We start from the raw sequence: 20,978 nt of genomic DNA on the forward strand, positions 1-20,978 counted from the left end.
GTATCTCCATTATAACCCCATCCATATACAGATTGAACAACCATGGAGACATGACATCCCTATTTCAATCTAACCTTCAAGTAGAAAAATTCACTCAGTTCACTATCCATACGCACTGCAGCCTTAGCACCTTCATACATTCTCTTCACAGCTTCCAACAACTTCACATCTACTCCATATATTCTTAATACTTTCCACAATCCTTGTCTATCCACCCTGTCATATGCTTTCTTCAAAACCATGAAGGCAGCATACACCTTCTTCCTGTTCTCTAGAAACTTTTCCACTAAAGTTCAAAGAAAGGACTGAAAGGATAACATAACCTAAAATAGTCATGTTTACCAAAAGGAGTAATATAATGTCATCATCCGGATCATTCATCATCATCCGGACCTCCTTTCCCACCCTAGGGCAGGGTGAGGAGTAGCAACATCCAGACATCCTAAGTCTGCCCAGTTCAATGGGCCATGCATCCATTCACTCATAATTCAAACCCACGGAATCCTGGCTCCATCAGATAAGCCAAAAAAATTTCACCATGTTCTGTAGCTTCTCATATACCCATCAGATAGAGTAAGTCCGAATGCTGTCACATTAAAAAGGGGTGCCAGATCCCTAGTTATGCTCTTCTCCACACGAAACTCATCCAGCCAACTCGGTCTCTTGTCGGTCCCATAGCCTCACCAACTTCCATACCTCTCTTCCTTACACACTCATCCACCATATCCCATCACCTTCTTCTTGGCCCACCTCACCTCCTCCCTCCTTCAAATTCGCTCAGATACACCTTTTTCACCACTCTGTTGTCATCCATTATCTCCACATGACCAAACCATCTCAGTGCACTCACTTCGATTCTGGTGTCCACAAACTTCCTCACTCAGCATCTTTCACAAATCACATTCTTCCGTATCCTATCCACTCTCTGTACTCCACAAACATTCCCAAGCAGTCCCATCTCCACTGCTCTTACTCCTGCCATACCATGCCATACCATAGTCTCACATCCTTATGTTAAAGTTGGCACCAACACTCCTTCATATAAGCCTTGCACAGCTGCAATACTGAAGCCTCTGTTTTTTATAATGGCCTTCATAGCACCAGCTACTTTCCTTCCTTGTGTCACTTTACTTTCCACTTCCTTTGCACATTTTCCTCTCTTTTCTACCACTGTACCCAGGTACAGTATTTGAACTCTCTCATCAATTCCAGTCTCTCTCCATTCACTGTAACATCACGCTGGGATCCACCTTCTTGCTCAGTTACCCTCACTTTACTCTTGTCTATACTTACTCTCAAGGCATAACACTGACAGACATCAACAAAACTCAGCACTAGTCTACCAGGCTCTTTTCTGGTATTTGCAAGTAGCATTGCATCATCAGTGTACAACAAATTTGAGATATCCATCCTTCACCATTCATTACCAATGCCATCCCTCTCTCCATTACTCGTGTTATTACTTCTCTCATCACCTCATCCATATGTATATTGAACAGCTATGGGGACGTCACACAACCTTGTCACTTGCCCACATTGATCATGAACCAATCACTTAGATGCCCATTTTCCCTTACACCTGCCTCACTACCATCATAAAAACTCTTGACGTCACGTAGCAGCTTACCATCAACATTGTACATGCACAGAACGTTCCACAACCCTTCTCTGCCTACTTTTTCGTATGCTTTTTCCAGGTCCATTAATGCCATAAACACCTTATAGTCTTTCTCACACACCCTCTTCACTGTCTGTCTTGCTGCAAATATTTGATCCACACATCCACTGCCACTCCGAAAGCCACCTTGTTCATCACTCACTAGGAATTCTGATCTCTCCTTTACTTTCTCTATAATAATTCTTCCATATACCTTCTGTACCACATTCAATACTTATACTACGATAATTCTTGCATTCGCTTCGCTCACCTTTATTTTTGTACATGGGTACTGTATAGTCACTGCCTTTTTCCACTCAACTGGCACAGTTTCAGTCGTTCATGCTATCTTACACATCTCCAACAAGCACTTCATTCTGCTTTCCCCACTACATTTAATCATCTCTACATAAACCTCATCAACCACATCTGTTTTCCCATTTTTCAGCGGCTTTGCAGAATTCATCACCTCTGCGAGTATTACATTTCCTTCTCTGATTGAAGGTGTTAGTATAATTTAAAATAGCAAGAGGATGAAGAACAGACTAATATTTTCATTTCATATCTAACTGGAATTATATGTAAAAGCACATGATACTAAAGGAGTTATCCTAATCTGAACTAGCCTAATCTACCTCTTGCAGGAATCTGTCTGTCTATCCATAGCCAGGTGCCTTAATAACTGGGGAGGTGACCATGAACAAATCTCCACATTGCTCTTTTCACCACCTTAGGCAACCCTCCTTCCAGCTTACATCACTCTCACTCTTTTGGTACCTTTCCATCTTGACCTTCCACAGCTTCTGACTGCAATGGCTAATCTAATTTAACCCCTTGAATGGTGCCGAAGAGGGATGCCATCATGTGGTAACTCTGTTACTTCCCTATTCCCCAAGAGGAGGATGGTGGACTGCAGGATGAAGTCAGCATGGGTCTGCAGTTCGCTAGATTCACATTTCAGGTGAATTTAGGGCTACAGCTACTACCATGACTACTAACTGGTTGACATCTTTTTTAGTACTGTACATTCTTGCTGTTAGTAGGCTACTTTATTTAAGTTAGGAAAGTCCTCTTGTGTTGAAGGGATTCATTAAAGCTGTTTATAATCCCTGCCATCTCTCCTGAATTAAATGAAGCATCAGGAGATGGCAAGAACTAAAATAAAAAGGAAGTTCCAAGACTTATTGAGTTAAACTAGGAGGAATCAAATGTAAAGTGTCACTAGATTGAAGTGGTTAATTTAATCTAAACCAATCGCTTCCCACAGGAACTGGGGTGGGAGGTGAAAGCATCTGGGGTGGTGAATTTGAGGATGAGTTTCACCCATCCCTGCGCCACGACCGCCCCTACACCCTCAGTATGGCTAATGCTGGCCCCAACACCAATGGCTCACAGTTCTTTATCACTGTCATACCCACTGTGAGTCCAGATGCCAGCCAGTTCAGCTACAGGGTTTTGTATTGCTTGTGGTGCTGGAGAGGGACATCTTTATGTTGTGGTACTGATATGACTGACTAATGGAGCTGCCCTTTTATATAATGCCTCTCAGTCCCCTTTTTTATCCCCTGAAAGGAGGATAGTGAACCAGCCCTCCGGGTTCACGTTCAGATAAGCCTGAGGTTACGTCTACTACAATGCTTCTATGTCACTTGTACAATCAGGGCCTAAATTTTTGCTTCTTATTTCGTTGCATGTACTTCATACTTAGCACATGTCTGTCGCAGTCCATCCCTATGCAGCATATCAGAGGGGATCATCTATGAGCACTGAAGCATTACAAGTTTTTTTACTCCCTTATGGGCCACATCTGGCTGCAGTGCATTAACCTTAACCCACTAGACCACCTGATGCCCAACTGTAATGTAGTAGAGGTGGAATATTGGTCAAACTATTGTCCCCAAATGTACCAGCCAAAGAACCAGCTAGAAATTAATCTCCTCAGGCCAGGGAGTATCTCTGTGCCAAACTACAGGGTGATCATTTTAGCAGTTTTGTTGTTAGATCAAGAGATACTGTATTGAGATATTGAGAGAGGTGGAGAAAAAGAGGAAGAAGTGGCTAGAGTGGATATAGACCAGGGGCTTCAGTTGGAATAAGAGCTGAATATATTGAGAGCAAGAAGCACATAAAGAGACTAGTGAAGAGGAAAAGGGAGGAGGTAAATGATAGTCAAGGAAGAAAAATGAATGCAAATTACTCTGAAAGTAGGAAGTTATTCTGGAAAGAGGTGTGGAAATGTAAAAGTGACAGTGGAAAGAAATGCGAAAGTGTGAAGGATGTAAGTGGTAGATTATTAACTCATGGGGATGAAGTAAGGACTAGATGGAAAGAATATTTTGAAAGTGTAATGAATGGGAATTGAGAGTATGGACCAGATGGAAAGAATATTTTGAAAGTCTGATGAATGGGAATAGAGAGAGCAGAGTGACTGTAAACATGATTAGTTTTTGAGGTGTGCAGAGAAGGCCTGTAGTGTCAGGAAATGTGACACTCGCATAAGTGAAAAATGCTTTGAAATGACTGAAATATGGAAAAGCAGCTGGTGTTGATGGGGTGTATGTAGAGATTATTAAATGTAGTGGAGAGAGTGGAATGAAGTGCTTGTTGGATATACAGTATGTATAATTAAGTGTAGTGGAGAGAGTGGAATGAAGTGCTTGTTGGAGATATGTAAGAAGACGTGGATGAGTGAAACTGTGCCAGTTGAGTGGAAAAAAGCTGTGATTGTGCCTGTGTACAAGATTAAAGGTGAGCAAAGTGAGTGCAAGAATTATCGTGGCATATATTAAGTCTGTTGAGTGTTGTAGGGAAGGTATATTGAAGAATTATTATAGAGAAAGAGAGATATCAGAAGGCTTCATGAGCGATAAACAGGTGGCATCATTGAGACGGCTTGCGAGAATGACTATAAGGTGTTTATGGCATTTACGGATCTGGAAAAAGCATACGTCACAGTAAACAGAGAAGGATTGAGAAAAATTCTGCATATGTATGGTGTAGATGGTAAGCTGCTAGGTGCCGGTGAGAGCTTTTATGATGGTAGTGAAGAATGTGTCAGGGTAAATGAGCATGTAACTGAATGGTTTATGATCAGTGTTGGTGTGTGACAAGGTTGTGCAATGTCCCTATGGCCTTTCAGTATATATATGGATGGGGTGATGAGAGAAGTAAAAACATGAGTAATGGAGAGAAGGATGGCATTGGTAATGAATAGTGATGGATTGACTATCTCAAATTTGATTCTGCTGATGCTGCAGTACTGCTTGCAAATACCAGACAAGAGCTTGGGAGACAAGTGCAGAGGTTTGTAGATGTCTGTGAGTGTTGTGCCTTGAGAGTAAATTTAGAGATGAGTAAACTGGTGGTTATTGAGAGAGAATGTGACTCCCTGTGTAATGTTACATTGAATGGAGAGAGACTGGAATTGGTGAGGGGGTTCAAATACCTGGGTACAGTGGTAGAAAAGGGAGGAAAATATGGAAAAGGAGTGGAAAGTAAAGTGACACAAGGAAAGAAAGTAGCTGGTGTTATGAAGGCCTTGATAAGAAACAGAGGCTTGAGTGTTGCAGCTGCACAAGGCGTACATGAAGGAGTTATAGTGCACACGGATGTGAGACTGTGGTGTGGGATGAAAATGAAAAAAGTAAGAGCAGTGGAGATGGGACTGTTGAAGAATGTACAGTATGTGGAGTATAGAGAGTGGATGGGATATGGAATAATGTGATTTGTGAAAGATAAGGAGTGAGGAAGTCTATGCACACCAAAAATGAAGAGAGTGTACTGAGATGGTATGGTCATGTGTAGAGGATAGATAACAATAGATTGGTGAAAAGGTGTACCTGAGTGAATTTAAAGGAGGGAGGAGGTGAGGTGGGCCAAGAAGAAGATGAATGAGTGTGTGAGGAAGAGAAGTGTGGAAGCTGCTGAATCTGTGGGACTGGCAAGCGATCGAGCTGGCTGGATGAATTTTATGCAGAGAAGCGTATGACCAGGGATTGACACCCATTTTTAACGTCACAGTGTTTGGATTGACTCTCAGATCGGTATATGTGAAGCTACAGTATGTGGTGGAAACCTTTTGGCCTGTTAGTTGGAGCCAGGATTCCATGGGCTTGACTGATGAGTGAATGGAAGTGTGGCCTATTGAAGTGGACAAATATTGGCTATCTGGATGCTGCAGCTCCTCACCCCACCCAAGGGTGGGAAAGGAGGTCCAGATGATGATGATGATGATGATGATAGAGATATTGATACCTGTAGTACCTGTACTATGTTGTTGGGGGGTAAAGTAACCATATAACCATTTTGGGTGGTAGTATTATAAACCGTGGACACTTAGTTGTTTACTGGAATATGACCTATAGTGATTTACACTGGAGTGGTAGATGGGGTTTATGACGCACAGAATACCACTCAGGGAAAGCATGTGGTCATTTGTTTTACATGTCTGGACTACGTAACTTAATCCATTGTTTATACACCCCTAATGGGTCAGCAAATGATTGGATGGTAGGTAGATAGATTTACCTTTTTTATCATTAACTGGTTTTAGCATTTAAGATTATTTATTAACAGTATCTGTAAAGATCTTTAAGCTTGTGAAATTTTTAATACCTTTTGAGGTCAAATATAGTGACCGCTGTGAATCTGTTATTGGCAGCTCTACAGGCAGTCTTCCTTATCAGTCAAGAATGTGTTCCAAAGTATCACCACATTTTTCCATGTAGTAATTGCAGCATTAGTACAGTAGTACTAGTCGCAATCTTGGGCTTATCTGAACATGAATTTGGTAGACTACAGGTTAAAGTTGCCCTCTTGCACAAGACCATTCTCCATTGGGGGAACAGGAAGGGAGGTGAGGGACATTTGTATAACTGTGCAGTGGATTTCCCGTCATATTGATGCCACCACATGAAGGTGCCCCTCTCCAGCACCTTTCCATACATTTATCACAGTACTATAAACTGAGGGGACACTAGCAAATCAGCATGATAGGTACTGTCACAGTGGAACTTAAATCTTCTCAGTCCAGTGACGGAATTTATTGCTGTATTCTTGTTACTTCCAGATGAGTTTAAGCAACTTTGGAAAGCTGTCTCACACTGAAGGATTAATGAAGGCTATAACACATTAAACTTATGCTGTCAAGAAAATCTCTTATAATCTGAGTAGTCATCTAGAGGAAATAAAATAAAATAATCTTGCTACCTGTACTGTTGTGGTAGGTGGGGGCACTCACCATCCACTCACTTGATGTAGTGCTGCTCTCAGGTGTCTGCCCTTTCCTCTCTTCCATCCTTCTCTCCTTCCATCCACTTCTGTCTTTCTTTCCTTTATTCTTTCCTTGTCCTTCTGCCTACGGGTGACTTCACACTCCCTCCTTTGTCTTTCTTTCCTTCATTCTTTCCTTTTCCTTCTGCCTGTGGGTGACTCTACACTGAGTGACAAGCCAAATGGTTTCCTGTACACCAGGAAACCATTTACTATGCTGGGTGGTAACCATATAGCCAAATTTTGGCACCTGGTGGTTTAGTGGGTAATTATTGCGCTCCAGTCGGATTGAGCCAGTGAAGGTTTATATCCAAGGGGTAGTTGGGGTTTATTGTTCATGTAATGCCACTCAGGGATGAGTGAGGCTGGTCACTCTCATCTTAAATGTTGAGACCAACTGCCTAGCCCCGGGCTCCTATGCTCCTCATGGGGCAATGTAGGATTGGATGATGGATGGATGGATGGCTACCTGTACTGAACTTGATAGTACAATGTATTCAACTTAGGAGGGTTGTCAAAATGAAGAGGTAGCTCAAACTGTTCAAAATAGTGTTTCATATTCTGAGTAAAGGAAAAGCATGAACAGAATAAAAAAGCCATCTTTGGGCTGAAAGGATGAATGGACATACATTGAGATTTACTGTGAACTTCTTTGAAATAAAGAATATAAAGAAAGGGACTTGTGTAGCAGTAGTAGTAGGTGTAATACCAGGCTTATCTGGAATTTACACCCAGTTGAGTGCAGGCTGAATTTGCTCCCGTTCTGCAATCCACCATCATCCTTTTGGAGAGATGGGGAGGGAGTTGAGAGGCAATTGTATAACTGGACAGTGGAGTGGCTTTGGTTAGTGCCACCACATGAAGACATCCCTCTTCACCACCGGAAGGGGAGGCATGATAACTATTTGAATCTTTGTGATTTTTTTTTTTTTTTTTTTTTTTTTCCTCCAGAGGATGTTAGGAGCTTATGAGAGGCTTTTTGACCTGGAGGGGTTAGATTTTGCTTTAATTAACCCTTCCTTACTGGAGATGATGCTGGAGAGGGACACCTTCATTTGGTGGCAGATATATTTAGGAAGCTCCACTGTCTGGTTATACAAACATCCCTCAGCTCCCTCCCTATCTCCCAGTAATTTATTCACTGCTATGGGGTTTCCTAAACTGACTGAAATCATCTGTAGGCAGCATGAAGAAAGCTTAAAATGTCTATCTATCTATCTATCTATTGCCAGACGCCATAATCCCGCAAAGGGTGGCCATTTGACTTTGAATTATTTGTTTTACGGGGAGGGGCACTAACCCTCCACCAACCCAGTTGTTGACACGTAGGGAGCACGTATAGTTTGGTTATATGGTTACCACCCAGCGTTGTAAATGGTTTCTTGGCTTACAGGAAACCATTTTACTTGTCACTCAATGTAAAGGCACCTGTAAAGGAAAGAAAAGCAATAAGAAGTGACAGGAAAGATGGAAGAAATAGGAAGAGAGGAGGGCAGGCACAGAAAAAGAATGTTAAAGGTTAAGGAAGAAGTAGGCAGCACTACATCTAGTGAGTGGATGATGGTTGCCACCACCTACCACTATGTCATCTTACTAAAATGCATAACCACTTCTATCAGTTTATGTACTTTTTATTATGAGTAAGCTGCAGTCATATTATTTTATTTAATAGTTTTGTTCATTGGATGACATTGGCTGTCCCTTTCGAATCAGCTCACACAACATAATGCATATAATCGAACACTACACAGCACATGCCTCACTAAGACACAGGCACAATATCACTAATGTAAGCAGACCATGGGATTACCCCACTGGGGCAGTTACTTACCAGTGATTGACACATCTTCTTGGCCAGGCAGACTGGAGTTAAGCAACAGCCAATACAAAAATTCATTAGTAGTGAAGGGATTATTCATGGCTGTATCCATCCTCTCCTGTTGGAAAAATCTTGCCTAAGCTGAAAAAAATTGTGCGAAGGAAGCAGAAATAAACAAAAACAAATCGCTGGAATAATCCCCTGAATATGATGGTATGATCATTATTTTGTTCTTGCTACCGCTCGACAGTTGTATTATACATTGGAGAGGCCATAATTTTGTTGTAAGGGGGGTAGAGTAATAGCTGTAGTAGATGTAGCCTCATGTTCATCTGAAATGTGAACCTAGTGGACTGCAGGTTGAAGCTTCCCCCCCCCCTCCTGCAGTCCACCATCCTCCTTTTAGGGGATAGAAGTGTAGATGAAGGATGATTGTTTAATGAGACAGTTGAGCTGCACAGTTATTTATTTATTTATTTTTTTTAATGCAAGGAAGAAGGAACCAAAGGCATGAGCCCGCAGTAACAGTTCCCTCCAAGAGAAAAACAAAATACAATAGAGAGCCAAATTCAAGATCCGATCATTTTGAGATGCCTGGACACACTACGTTTGAAAGACTGGAGATCATAGGCAGAAGGAAATACAGACAGAGGGAGACAGTTCCAGAGCTGACCTGTTGCATAAATGAAAGACTGGGAGTAACGGTTAACTCTTGCATTAGAGAGTTGGACAGAAAAGGGATGAGAGTTTGCTGCCAGACGGGTGCTACGCGCCCTTCGTAGAGGTGGAGGAATGCAAGCAGACAGTTCAGAGGAGCAGTGACCATTAAAGTAGCGATAGAAAAGAGATAAAGATGCAACAGTGCGGCGAAGAGACAGAGGTTGAAGGGAGTCAGTAAGAGGAGGAGAGTTAATGAGACGAAAAGCCTTTGACTCCACCCTGTTGAGAAGAGCTGTATGTGGGGAGCCTCCCCACACATGAGAGTTGTACTCCACACAGGGGCGGATAAAACTCCTGTATAGAGTCAACAATTGTGCAGGGGTAAAGAAAGAGCGGAGTCGGCTTAGCACACCCAATCTCTTGGAAGCAGATTTTACAAGAGATGTAATATGATCTTTCCAAGATAAGTCCCGAGTAAATGAAACCCCAAGCATGTTCAAGGATGATGCAGGATTAATCGGAATATTATTAAACATTAGTGGGTATACCTGTGGAAGATTTTGTCGGGTTGATAGGTGTAAGAACTGAGTCTTAGATGCATTAAAGACAACCATATTATTTTTACCCCAGTCAGAGATATGAGCCAAGTCAGACATTAGGTGTGCCATAGCCTCATCCCTTGTTTCTTGAAGTAACTGTTGAGATGGGCGTTGCGGGAACCGAATGGAAAGGTGAAGGGTGGAGTCATCAGCATATGAGTGGATAGGGTTAGATGTACAGCTTAGAAGATCATTGATGAATAAAAGGAAGAGAGTTGGTGATAGGACAGAGCCCTGAGGAACACCACTGTTAATAGATCTAGGAGAAGAACGATGGCCGTCTACGACAGCAGCTATAGAACGACCAGAAAGGAAGCTAGCGATGAAGGCACAGATAGAAGGATAGAAACCGTAGGAGGGCAGTTTGGAAATTAAAGATTTATGCCAGACTCGATCGAAAGCCTTTGAGATGTCAAGTGCAATGGCAAAGCTTTCGCCAAAGTCCCGAAAGGAGGATGACCAGGAGTCTGAAAGGTAGGTGAGAAGATCACCAGTGGAGCGTCCCTGACGGAACCCATACTGACGATCGGACAGAAGGTTGTGATAGGAAAGATGCCTTAAAATTTTTCTATTAAGAATTGACTCGAAAACTTTTGAAATACAGGACGTTAAAGCAATTGGACGATAGTTGGAGGGTTGGGAATGGTCACCCTTCTTTGGGACTGGCTGAATGAGAGCAAACTTCCAGCAAGAAGGAAAGGTACAAGTTGACAGACAAAGACGAAATAGTTTGCCTAGGCAGGGTGTAAGCACAGAAGCACAGTTTTTGAGAACAACAGGAGGGACCCCATCAGGCCCATATGCCTTGTTAGTACTGAGGCCAGTAATGGCAGAAAATACATCAACTGAAGAAATTTTAATGTCAGCCATGAGGAAGTCAGAGGGGGGAAGTGATGGAGGAACAGCACCGGAATCGTCTAAGGTGGAATTGGAGGAGAAAGTCTGTGCGAAGAGATCTGCTTTATCAGTAGAAGAAATAGCTACAGAACCATCAGAGTAGAAAAGAGGAGGGAAGGATGATGAGGTAAAGTTGTTAGAAAGATTTTTGGCAAGGTGCCAGAAGGAGCGGGAAGAATTCGAGTTGGAGAGTTGAGAGCATTTATTATGGATGAAATTATTTTTAGTAGAGCGAAGAACAGACTTAGCACGATTCCGGGCAGAAACGTAAAGATTATGTGATTCAGGGGTGGGTTGGCTCCGGTACCTTTTGTAGGCCTTCTCCTTGTTGCGGACAGCATTAGAACAAGCGTGATTAAACCAAGGCTTTCTTGCGTTAGTCAAAGGATATGAGAAAGGAATGTATGCTTCCATGCCCGAGAGAATAACCTCCGTAATGCACAAGGCACACTCAGATGGCTCACGGCCATGGAAGCAATAATCATTCCAGGGAAAATCAAAGAAGTACTGCCTGAGGGCCTCCCAGTCCGCGGCTCCAAAATGCCAGAGACGACGTTTCCCTGGAGGGTCCGCAGGCCGTACTGGAGCGATAGGACAGGTTAAGGTAATAAGGTTGTGATCGGAGGAGCCCAACGGAGAGAAAAGATTAACAGAGTAAGCAGAAGGATTAGTTGTGAGGAAGAGGTCAAGTATGTTGGAGCTCTCTCCAAGGCGGTCAGGGATACGGGTAGGGTGCTGTACAAGCTGCTCTAGGTCATTAAGGATAGAAAAGATGTAGGCTTGTTCACCAGGTGGATCCGTGAAAGGAGAGGAGAGCCAAAGGTGGTGGTGAACATTGAAATCTCCAAGAATGGAGATTTCAGAGAAAGGAGAAATGGACAGAATGTGTTCCATCGTAGAAGTAAGATAGTCGAAGAATTTTTGATAGTCAGTAGAATTAGGGGATAAGTAAACAGCACAGATATATTTAGTCAGAGAATGACAGGAAAGCCGAAGCCAGAGAGTGGAGAATTCAGAAGAATCAAGTTCAGGAACACGAGAGCAAGATAAGTCGTTGCGTATGTATACACAACAGCCACCTTTGGCTTTGAAATGAGTATAGAGAAAGTAGGAGGATACAGAAAAGGGTTTGCTGTCAGTTGCCTCAGACAGCTGAGTCTCCGTTAGAAAAAGAAGGTGAGGTTTAGAGGAGGAGAGGTGGTGCTCAACAGAGCGAAAGTTAGATGAAAGGCCGCGAATGTTGCAGAAATGAAGAAGAAGAGAGTCAGACAGTGGTTCCAGGCACCTCGAGTCGTCACCGGGGGAGGGGCAGATGGCGGGGGCATTTATGGTCCCCCCCCCTGGGGACTCCGAGGCTGGGTGAATTGATGCCATTTTGGTGAATTTTGAATAGGAAGTGTAGTGTGTACTGTGCATGTAGTTTGGTGAAGATAGATAGAGAAATTTGTACTGGAGAGCATGCTGGCCTACTCTCTGTGTAACTGAGACACTGAAAAAGTTCAGCAAAGGGGGATGGTCAGGAACTAGTCCTGAGGGCTGATGAAACGGGAGCTCCAGCACTCCCTGTCATCAGCTTTCCATCCACCTCGGGAGTACTGCCCTGCTCGACTGGTGCTACAGTCTACTCCCCAGTCACACTGCAGGTACGACTTATTGCAAACCACCTGCGACCTGCAACTCGTGGGTGGTTTTGGTGAGGTTTACGACCGGTCTTCATATGTCTCGGTCTAGTCGCAGGCCACCATGGCGACCAAAAACTCATCGCGAGGTTTTTCGTGCTGCACGAAAAACCTCCCCGCGACCACCGATGTCGTGGCACGGAAGCTGCCTGGTGGGCGGCTGGACTGTGTCTGGCCGGCTTACGGACTTTGACTGGTCGGTGACACCTGATTTTTAAGTGGTGGTTGCCTTCCAGACGGAGGCCGGTCGCTGCCCACTCTGTGCGGTGGCTGTCCGCACTCTGTCAAGGCGACGACTGGACTGCGGCGACCGCCATCCACAAGCCTCCTGTCCGAGGTGGTGGTTGAAGTCCAGCCGCCGTCCAGCCGGCGAATGGTCGAGCGACAGGTGGTGGGCTGGACCAAGACCAGCCGCCGGCCAATCCGCGGCTGGTGTTGGTCTAGTGGCGGCCTAGAGGTCACGGTCTAAACTGTGACAGGAAGCGGACCGGCCGCCGTTTGTCGGCGGCCTGCCGATTACCTGCCGGCCACCTGTTGATGTCTTGACCTGTCTGTACCTGGCCATGGTCGCCGTTCGGCTGCCCACTGGACGGACGCTGGACAGACACTGGACGACCACAGGTAGCTGATTGGTGGGACGACTGTTCGGAGACCTCCATGGTCGGGGACTGGTTTCACGATTTTGAGGTTTGCGACAAGTCGTACCTGCAGTGTGACTGGGGCATATGTCAGTTCCAACCCATGAAGGCATCCCTCTCCAGCACTATTGGGGAACTGTGCTTAAAGTGTATAAATTCATTGGAAAATACCAAAAATGAAATGGAAAATATGTCATTGGACTGAAGGTTGACCCAATCACTACTAGACATCTTTTCTAAGTTGAGTAAAATAATCTGGTGAAAGCAAACAGTAAAATATTATAAATACATGATATCATTAGATTGAATGGATTAAACCAGGTAAATGTACTGATATTCTGGCAACCACTGACAGCCATGGCTGGACAACAAGCACACAGTGTTTGGCCGAGTGACACGAGGGATGGAGGTGGTCCAGAATATCTCCAATGTCAAGTGTAACCCCAAGACAGACAAGCCATATGATGATATCACCATTATTTCTATCTCAGTCAAGTGAATGTTACCAAGTAAGTGCAATCTAGAGTTTTATTGATGTTATTTATTTACTTTTATTTCTATCTCAGTCAAGTGAATATTTTCAAGCAAGATCAATTTAGTTTTTATTTATGGCACATTACAGTCCCAGTTAACAGGGAAGCTTGGGGGGTCAGAAAGTCCACTCCCCCAACCTCTATACAGTATGTATATGCTCTTGCATCCATTACACACTTTATCCTCATATCATTCACACACACATAATCAATCATTGCCTTCCATTCATTCAGTTCACCACCCACCCTTCTTATCACTCGCCACACATACCTGTGGATCATTTTGTGCCTGAAGAGAGTATTGGCTATCACCAACCCACTCCGGCACAAATGTCCGCTAGAACACTGCCATTCTTATCCACCTCTGCAGGCATACCCCACACACCAACTACTGCATCCACCTTCGCATTCCCTACATTTCCATTCATATCTCCAATCAAAAACACTCTCTCACTCCTTTCAAACTTTTCCATGCATGCTTCCACATTTGTCCAGAACTCCCTATGCGATACATGTTAAATCTACCCCGAGATACGAAACCCCTGGCTAGCGATGGGTTTTTACTTAACCAATTGCATCGTTAAACCAGGGTATGCCTGTATATACTGTACAGGCATACCCCAGTTTAATGATGCAGTTGGTTTGCCTGTATAGTATATTTATTCTTAAGAGCCCAGGTGATATAACCAACAGAACAATTTTGATAAATATTGTTGACTTAATGTTACTTTCCTTTTCAGGTAGATAATGTGGAATAAGATTTCCATTCTTTCCTTTGAAATTCCATGACAGCTTTTCTGTGCTGCATGGTGGCCCTACTTTCCTTTTTCCTGCTGCTTTGGCTGAAAGGTTTGGTGGATGGAGGGGAGCCTTGCTGCTTTTCTATCTTTTTCTTTAACTGATGGAGTAGCTTTGTTCACTTAAACCTTCCCTCTACCAAGAAGCCATGAAAGGACCAACAGGTCTGTTGCTGTTTGCTGTTCTTTGTACTCCCTCCCTCTCTACATCTCATGCACATATACTCTTCTATTCATTTCTCATTCTCCACCCATATATATATATATATATATAGAAATGTTTATTGATGAGATACAGTGTTAACGAGAGTTCAATTTGGGTCACTCATTGTATTGTCAGAATAAATGTTTCCATATCTGTTCTGTGGCAGTGCAACTTTGGAAGGTAGCTAGCAGTTGGATGTCTGGTTGTCTTAAATTAAGATATTCCAATTGAAACTACCCATATGTTTTTAAATCTGATGGGTGGTTGGGGTTTATTACTTACATAGTGCTGGTTAGGGACAAACAACTAGCCACTCTTGCCTTCAGTGTCTGGACTGAATAGCCAGGCCTGTGTCCTTGTGCTCCTGATAGGGCAATAAAGGATTGAATAGTAGATGGGTGTAATTCTTGCAGTATTGTGTACACTTGCTGGTGTCAACCATGATTAACCATATAGGTCTCTCTAAGCTGCCTCCTGGACTAAACATTTCTCGACTTGTTCTTAAAACTGAGAAGGCTGAGTTGTTTGCAAGCCAGTAATTTTTGACAAGGATGGATCACATTTAGAGAATGAGAGGGGAAAAGAAGGAATGTGTATTGTTGTCAGTAGAAGATAGAAGAAGAACATAAGAGAGTATGGAACAGTTTGCTCAAAGATTGTGTGGGTAAGATTGAAAGTTGGAATACAAATGTGGGTGATTGTGTGTGTGTATGCACCAACGTAAGATCGTGCAAGCAGAGTGAGAGAAGAGTTCTGGACAAATGTAGAAGTGTGCATGGAAAAGTTTGGAAGGAATGAGAGAGTGTTTTTCATAAATTTGATTGGTGATATGAATGGTAAAGTAGGGAATGTGAAGGTGGATGGAATAGTTGGTGAGTGGGGTGTGACTGCTGAGATAGATGAGATTGGCAGTGCATTGGTGGACATTTGTGCTGGGAGGGGGTTGGTGATAGCCAATACCTTCTTCAGGCACAAAATGATTCACAGGTATACATGGCTAGTGATGAGAAAGGTGGGTGGTGAACTGAATGAAAGGAAGGCAATGATTGATTATGTGTCTGAGGATGAAAGGATGCGAAGATGTATAATGGATGCAAGAGCTTATAGAGGTTGAGGAAGTGGACTTTCTTACCATTGCTTGGTGATGGCCAGAATCAAGATCCAAGTAAGATGGAGAAATAGAAGAAGGGAAGGACGGGAGGAGGGAGTAGTTGCAAGGAGAGTGGAAAGGTTACAAGAGGATGAGAAAAAGGCAGAATATAAGAGAGAAGTGGAGGAATGATTGGGTAAATATGAATTGGAGCAGATGGGGGATGTGGAAGGTGTGTGCAAGATATTCACAGAAGAAATATGTGCAGCATGTGATGTGGTGTGTGGAGTGAAGAGAAGATGGAAGGGAGTGCAAGGAACAGCATGGTGGAATGAAGAGGTGAGGCAGGCTGTGGGACAAAAGAAGAAAGCATACAATGAATGGATGAGAAATAGGGGTGTGGAAGAAGTTGAGAGGCGGAAGGGAGAGTTATATGTAGAAAGGAAGAGAGAAGTGAAAAGATTAGTAAGAGAGAGTAAGAAGAGAGTGGATGAGGAATTTGGAAGGAATTTGAGTGTAAAGTGGAGGGACTGTAAGAAAATGTGTTAGAAAGAGGTGAAGAGAGTAAGACAGGGTGGCAGTGAAGTTAGTAGGGGAGTGAAGGATAAAAATGGTAGATTACTATTGGAGAAGGGAGAAAAAGTGAGCAGGTGGAGAGAACACTTTAAGGAATTGTAGAACATAGAGAATGGAAGTAATGTGAGCATAAGTGGCTGGGGAATGGCTGGGAGAAGGAGGGAGGTGAGAAGACAGGAAGAAATCAGTAGGATAGAAGTTGTGGAAGCAATGAAGGATGTCAAAATGGGGAAAGCCCCAGGAATTGATAGAGTGTGTGGTGAAATGCTGAAGCATTGGGGAGAGATAGTAGTAGAATGGATGTGGAAGATGTGCAGATTGGCCTGGGAGGAAGGTAAGAGTCCTGGAGGATTGGAAGTCAGGTATAATTATTCCCTTGTTCAAAGGAAAAGGGGAAAAAGAAGTGTGTGGCAATCCTAGGGGCATTTGTCTTCTTAGTGTAATAGGAAAAGTGTATGGTAGGATACTTACTGACAGAGTTAGGGAAATAATAGAGAAGCGTATAACAGCGTGGATAGACAAGGATTGTGTAAAGTATGAAGAATATATGGTGTAGATGGGAAGTTGTTGGATGCTGTGAAGAATATGATGGTGCTAAGGCTGCAGTGTGTGTGGATGGTGAACTGAGTTAATTTTTCTCTTTGAAGGTTGGGTTGAAGCAGGGATGTGTCATGTCTCCATGGTTGTTCAATCTGTACATGCATGGGATGATAAAAGAGATACAAGGTAGGGCAGTGGATGTTGGAGTGGCCCTAGTGAGAGAAGGTAATGTTTGGAAACTCCCTGTACTGGTGTTTGTGGATGATACTGTGTTGTTAAGTGAAGACGAAGGGGAGCTGCAAGGCTTGATGGATGAGTTTGGGAGAGTGTGTAAGAAACGGAATCTAAAGGTGAATGTAGGGAAGAGTAAAGTGATGGTCTTTGAGAGAGGTGAAGTCAGTGAATGTACAGTGAGGTTGGATGGTGAGGAAATGTTAAATGTGAGTACGTTTAAGTACTTTGGGAGTGTGACGAGTAAGGACGAAAGTTTGGAGGGTGAAGTACTTGAAAAGGTACAACAAGGAAGAAAGGTTGTTGGTTCTTTGAAAGCAGTGATAAGAAACAGGGAAGTGAGCATGGAAGTGAAAAAGTTACTACATGACAGTATTGTGTTACCAACTCTAATGTATGGAAGTGAAGCTTAGACGTTGTTGGAAGGACACAAGTCAAGAGTGAGAGCAGTGGAAATGAGTTATTTAAGAGGAGCCTGTGGAGTCACATGAAGAGACAGGCTGACAAGTAAGGATAAAAGAAGCATTGTGGTGTGGATGTGGATGTGATAGGAAGTGTTAGGAGGAACACACTGAGGTGGTTTGGTCATGTGGAGAGGATGGAGGGTGAAAGACCGATGAGGAGAGTGTATGTGAGTGAGGTGGAAGGGGGGGAGGGATGGGGAGACCAAGGATGAGATGGAGGGATGGAGTGGAGAGGTATATGAGAGAGGGGGATGTGAGTTGGGAGCAGGGTAGTGAAATGGCAGGGCATAGGGTGACGTGGAGGCAATTTGTTTGTGGCCACCCCGTACGGGATTAAAGCGTCTGGCAATAGATAGATAGATAGATATATTTAGATGAAGTCAGCCTGCATTCCACAGTACAGACGGTAGTCAGCAATAGTACAGAAAAGTCAAGACATGTTGTCTCATCATCACAGGCTTCAAAAATTATCATTAAGAAATGGAGGTTTGCCTCCCTCTTTATTAGTCATTGAATTAATGCTGTGACCTCTGCCGCTAAAATAATCAATGCGTACCATGTCCTGTAGCCTTCTATGACAGCCTTTTGTTCCCTTTCCATCCAGTCATACTCATACACCTCTTAAGCTCTTCAGTCCATTGTTGTATTTGCTCTTCCTCTCACTGTACAGATTTATAGCGGTTAGGATAGACTCTTTGAACCATAGTCTGTTTGATTGAGTGATTGCAATAAAGAGATCATGGCAGTGTTACAGCAGAGATCATTGCTTTCATCTGATAAAGATCCATAACACCATTTCAGCTGAGTTGATGGTTAGGTGTAGTCAGATTAACTAGTAACCAAGGAAACTCATTTTGTGCCTCATAACTAAACGTCATCGAATTTTACGCAACCATAAATTAGTATTCAAGTTGTACAAGTGGCCAATCTTTGTCAGATAAAACAAACCTACCATATGGGGTTAGGTATACCTTTCACTGACCCATTTACTACAGTACTCCCCTAAGATGAATAAAATCATCTTGTGGTACCAAGGGGAATTAGAAAAATAAGACTAGGAGTTAACACAGTTATTGTCCTTCAGCCTGTCCACCAACCCTTCCCTCAAACCAGGATAATGCAGTATTACTGTATGAAACTGAAATGTATTATCAGTCATAATGTTTGACTGACAAAGTGCTGAAATGCTAAAAAAAAATTTTATTGTCTGATTTTATTTCAGTACTGACCAGAGGATATGGTGACTTGAAAAGAACATTAACCTCATGCCTACAAGAGATCCTTCTTCAGTGGAAAGAAGTCATCTGGCAGTAGCAAGACTACTTAAGAAGAATTGTCATCAAAGTGAATGGGTCAACAATATTTGCATCTAACATTTCATTTCAGTTCAAGGGATCCCTTTTAAAGCTGAGTAAAATCATATTAGGTTAATCAAAGTAAAATAAAATGTAATGCTATCTTAGTGAAGGGATTAATGAATACAAGATGAGTAGCGATTCGTAGATTATTTATTGACAGAAGTTCCAATATCCCTGCTGGGAAGATTAAACCTTTTTACATCGTGATGATGTTAAGAAAACAGTAATACTTATTTGGTTGATTGTTTAACATGATACAGCATTGTACAAGAGTACTTTATTCTCAGTCCATCAGACTGTCTATTGCCAGATGCCATAATCCTGGGGGAAACAACCACAAACAAATCATTCATGTCATCCTGTCGTCTGCCTTTGGGCTGTATTGTAATTCCACAAATCATTAGGATGTTTAGTTACTGCAGTAGAAAATAGGAGTACTGTTCATTGATTAGTACCAGAATGTGTATGAAACAGTAAGCTCAGGAGTGAACATGGGTGTGGTGTAGAAGCTAGCTCAGTCATGACATGCAGAAATGGTTGCAGGAGAGTTAGAGATACCAGTATAGTCCTTACTGACAGTGAAAGACCTCTGTGTAGTGCCACACTGAGGACAAAAGAGTGTGTTAATTTAGCCCATGGGCTGTGACATACCTCTTAAGAATTGCCACCTAAGGGCTGCAACATACTGTACTTATTGTGAGTGAGTTATTTGAAGCTCGTGCCACAAAGTATCTGGGATAAGCAGCATCACGCAAATTTTGTGGCATATGCTATCATCATCTATCCCAACCCCCAGGGTTAAGCCCAGAAACATAGGAAGAGTAGCAGCAGTGAATGAAATTCATGCACTTCCACACACATTAACAGTAGCATAAGCACTCCATGAGGATGAGGGCTTAGACTATCTATGTATCTCTCTATTGCCAGATGTCATAATCCCATAAGGGGTGGCCATTTGAGTTATTTGTTTTACGGGGAGGGGCACTAACCCTCAGACCTGTTAAGAAAAACCAGTTCTTGATGCTAAAATCAGATGCAATGCTGGCAGTGGGTAAGGGAAGGGATGAAGGGAGGAAATAAATTATTGAAAGTAGAGCATCATGTACAGGTTATGAAGTATTGGGCTATTTGGTGACTCACTGAGGCTCTTACGGTACAGTTTGGACACAGTTTCACATGGATAGTTGCCAGTGTCCCACCAAATGGGAAAATTTTGGCCATAATAATTCCAGTTGCACTGGCTGCTAGTAAAAAATGAAAGTAATGTGAGTATAAGTGGCTGGGAGACAGATGGATGTGAAAAGAGAGGGAGAAATCAACAGGATGGAAGTTGTGGAAGCAATGAAGAAAGTCAAATGGGGAAAGCCCCAGGAATCAATTGAGTGTGTGGTGAAATATTGAAACATGAGGGAGAGATAGTAGTAGAATGGATGTGGAAGATGTGCTGATTGGCCTTGGAGGAAGGTAGAGTCCCGGAGGATTGGAAGTGAGGTATAAATATTCCCCTGTACAAACGAAAAGGGGAAAAAGAAGTGTGTGGTAATCATAGGGGCATTTGTCTTCTTAGTGTAATAGGAAAAGTATATGGTAGGATACTTATTGACAGAGTTAGGGAAATAACAGAGGAATTGGTTGGAGAAGAGCAGGGAGGTTTTAGGAATACTGAATGGATGGTTCCACTTTATTAGGTCTGTCCCGCAGACTATGTCGAAAAGTCTGGGTGGAGTGACCAAGATGTTGTCGATATACCGTGACTCCACATGCTCCTCTCAAATAACTCATTTCCACTGCTCTCACTCTTGACTTATGTCCCTCCAGCAAGGTCCAAGCTTCACTTCCATATGTTAAGAGTTGGCATCACAATACTGTCATGCAGCAACTTTTTCACTTCCATGCTCACTTCCCTGTTTCTTATAACTGCCTTCAAGGAACCAGCAACCTTTCTTCCTTGTTGTACCCTTTCA

The 20,978-nt window shown here is 42.9% G+C and overlaps 1 protein-coding gene across 1 annotated transcript in view; it reads left to right on the forward strand.

Moving 5' to 3' along the window:
- The window catches only part of LOC145411184 (peptidylprolyl isomerase domain and WD repeat-containing protein 1), an 84,685-nt gene extending 64,903 nt beyond the window's left edge, over positions 1-19,782 (forward strand). Inside the window, exons 11-13 of the mRNA XM_080281237.1 lie at positions 2,925-3,076; positions 13,576-13,729; positions 18,879-19,782. Of these exons, the coding sequence (XP_080137363.1) occupies positions 2,925-3,076; positions 13,576-13,719 (296 nt within the window). The 3' untranslated portion in view covers positions 13,720-13,729; positions 18,879-19,782. The remainder of the gene's footprint in view (positions 1-2,924; positions 3,077-13,575; positions 13,730-18,878) is intronic.
- Positions 19,783-20,978: the final 1,196 nt, after the last annotated feature.

This window comes from Coenobita brevimanus, chromosome 88 (genome assembly GCF_032717465.1).
Source record: "Coenobita brevimanus isolate Jiangsu-jjx chromosome 88, ASM3271746v2, whole genome shotgun sequence".
NCBI lineage: Eukaryota > Metazoa > Arthropoda > Malacostraca > Decapoda > Coenobitidae > Coenobita > Coenobita brevimanus.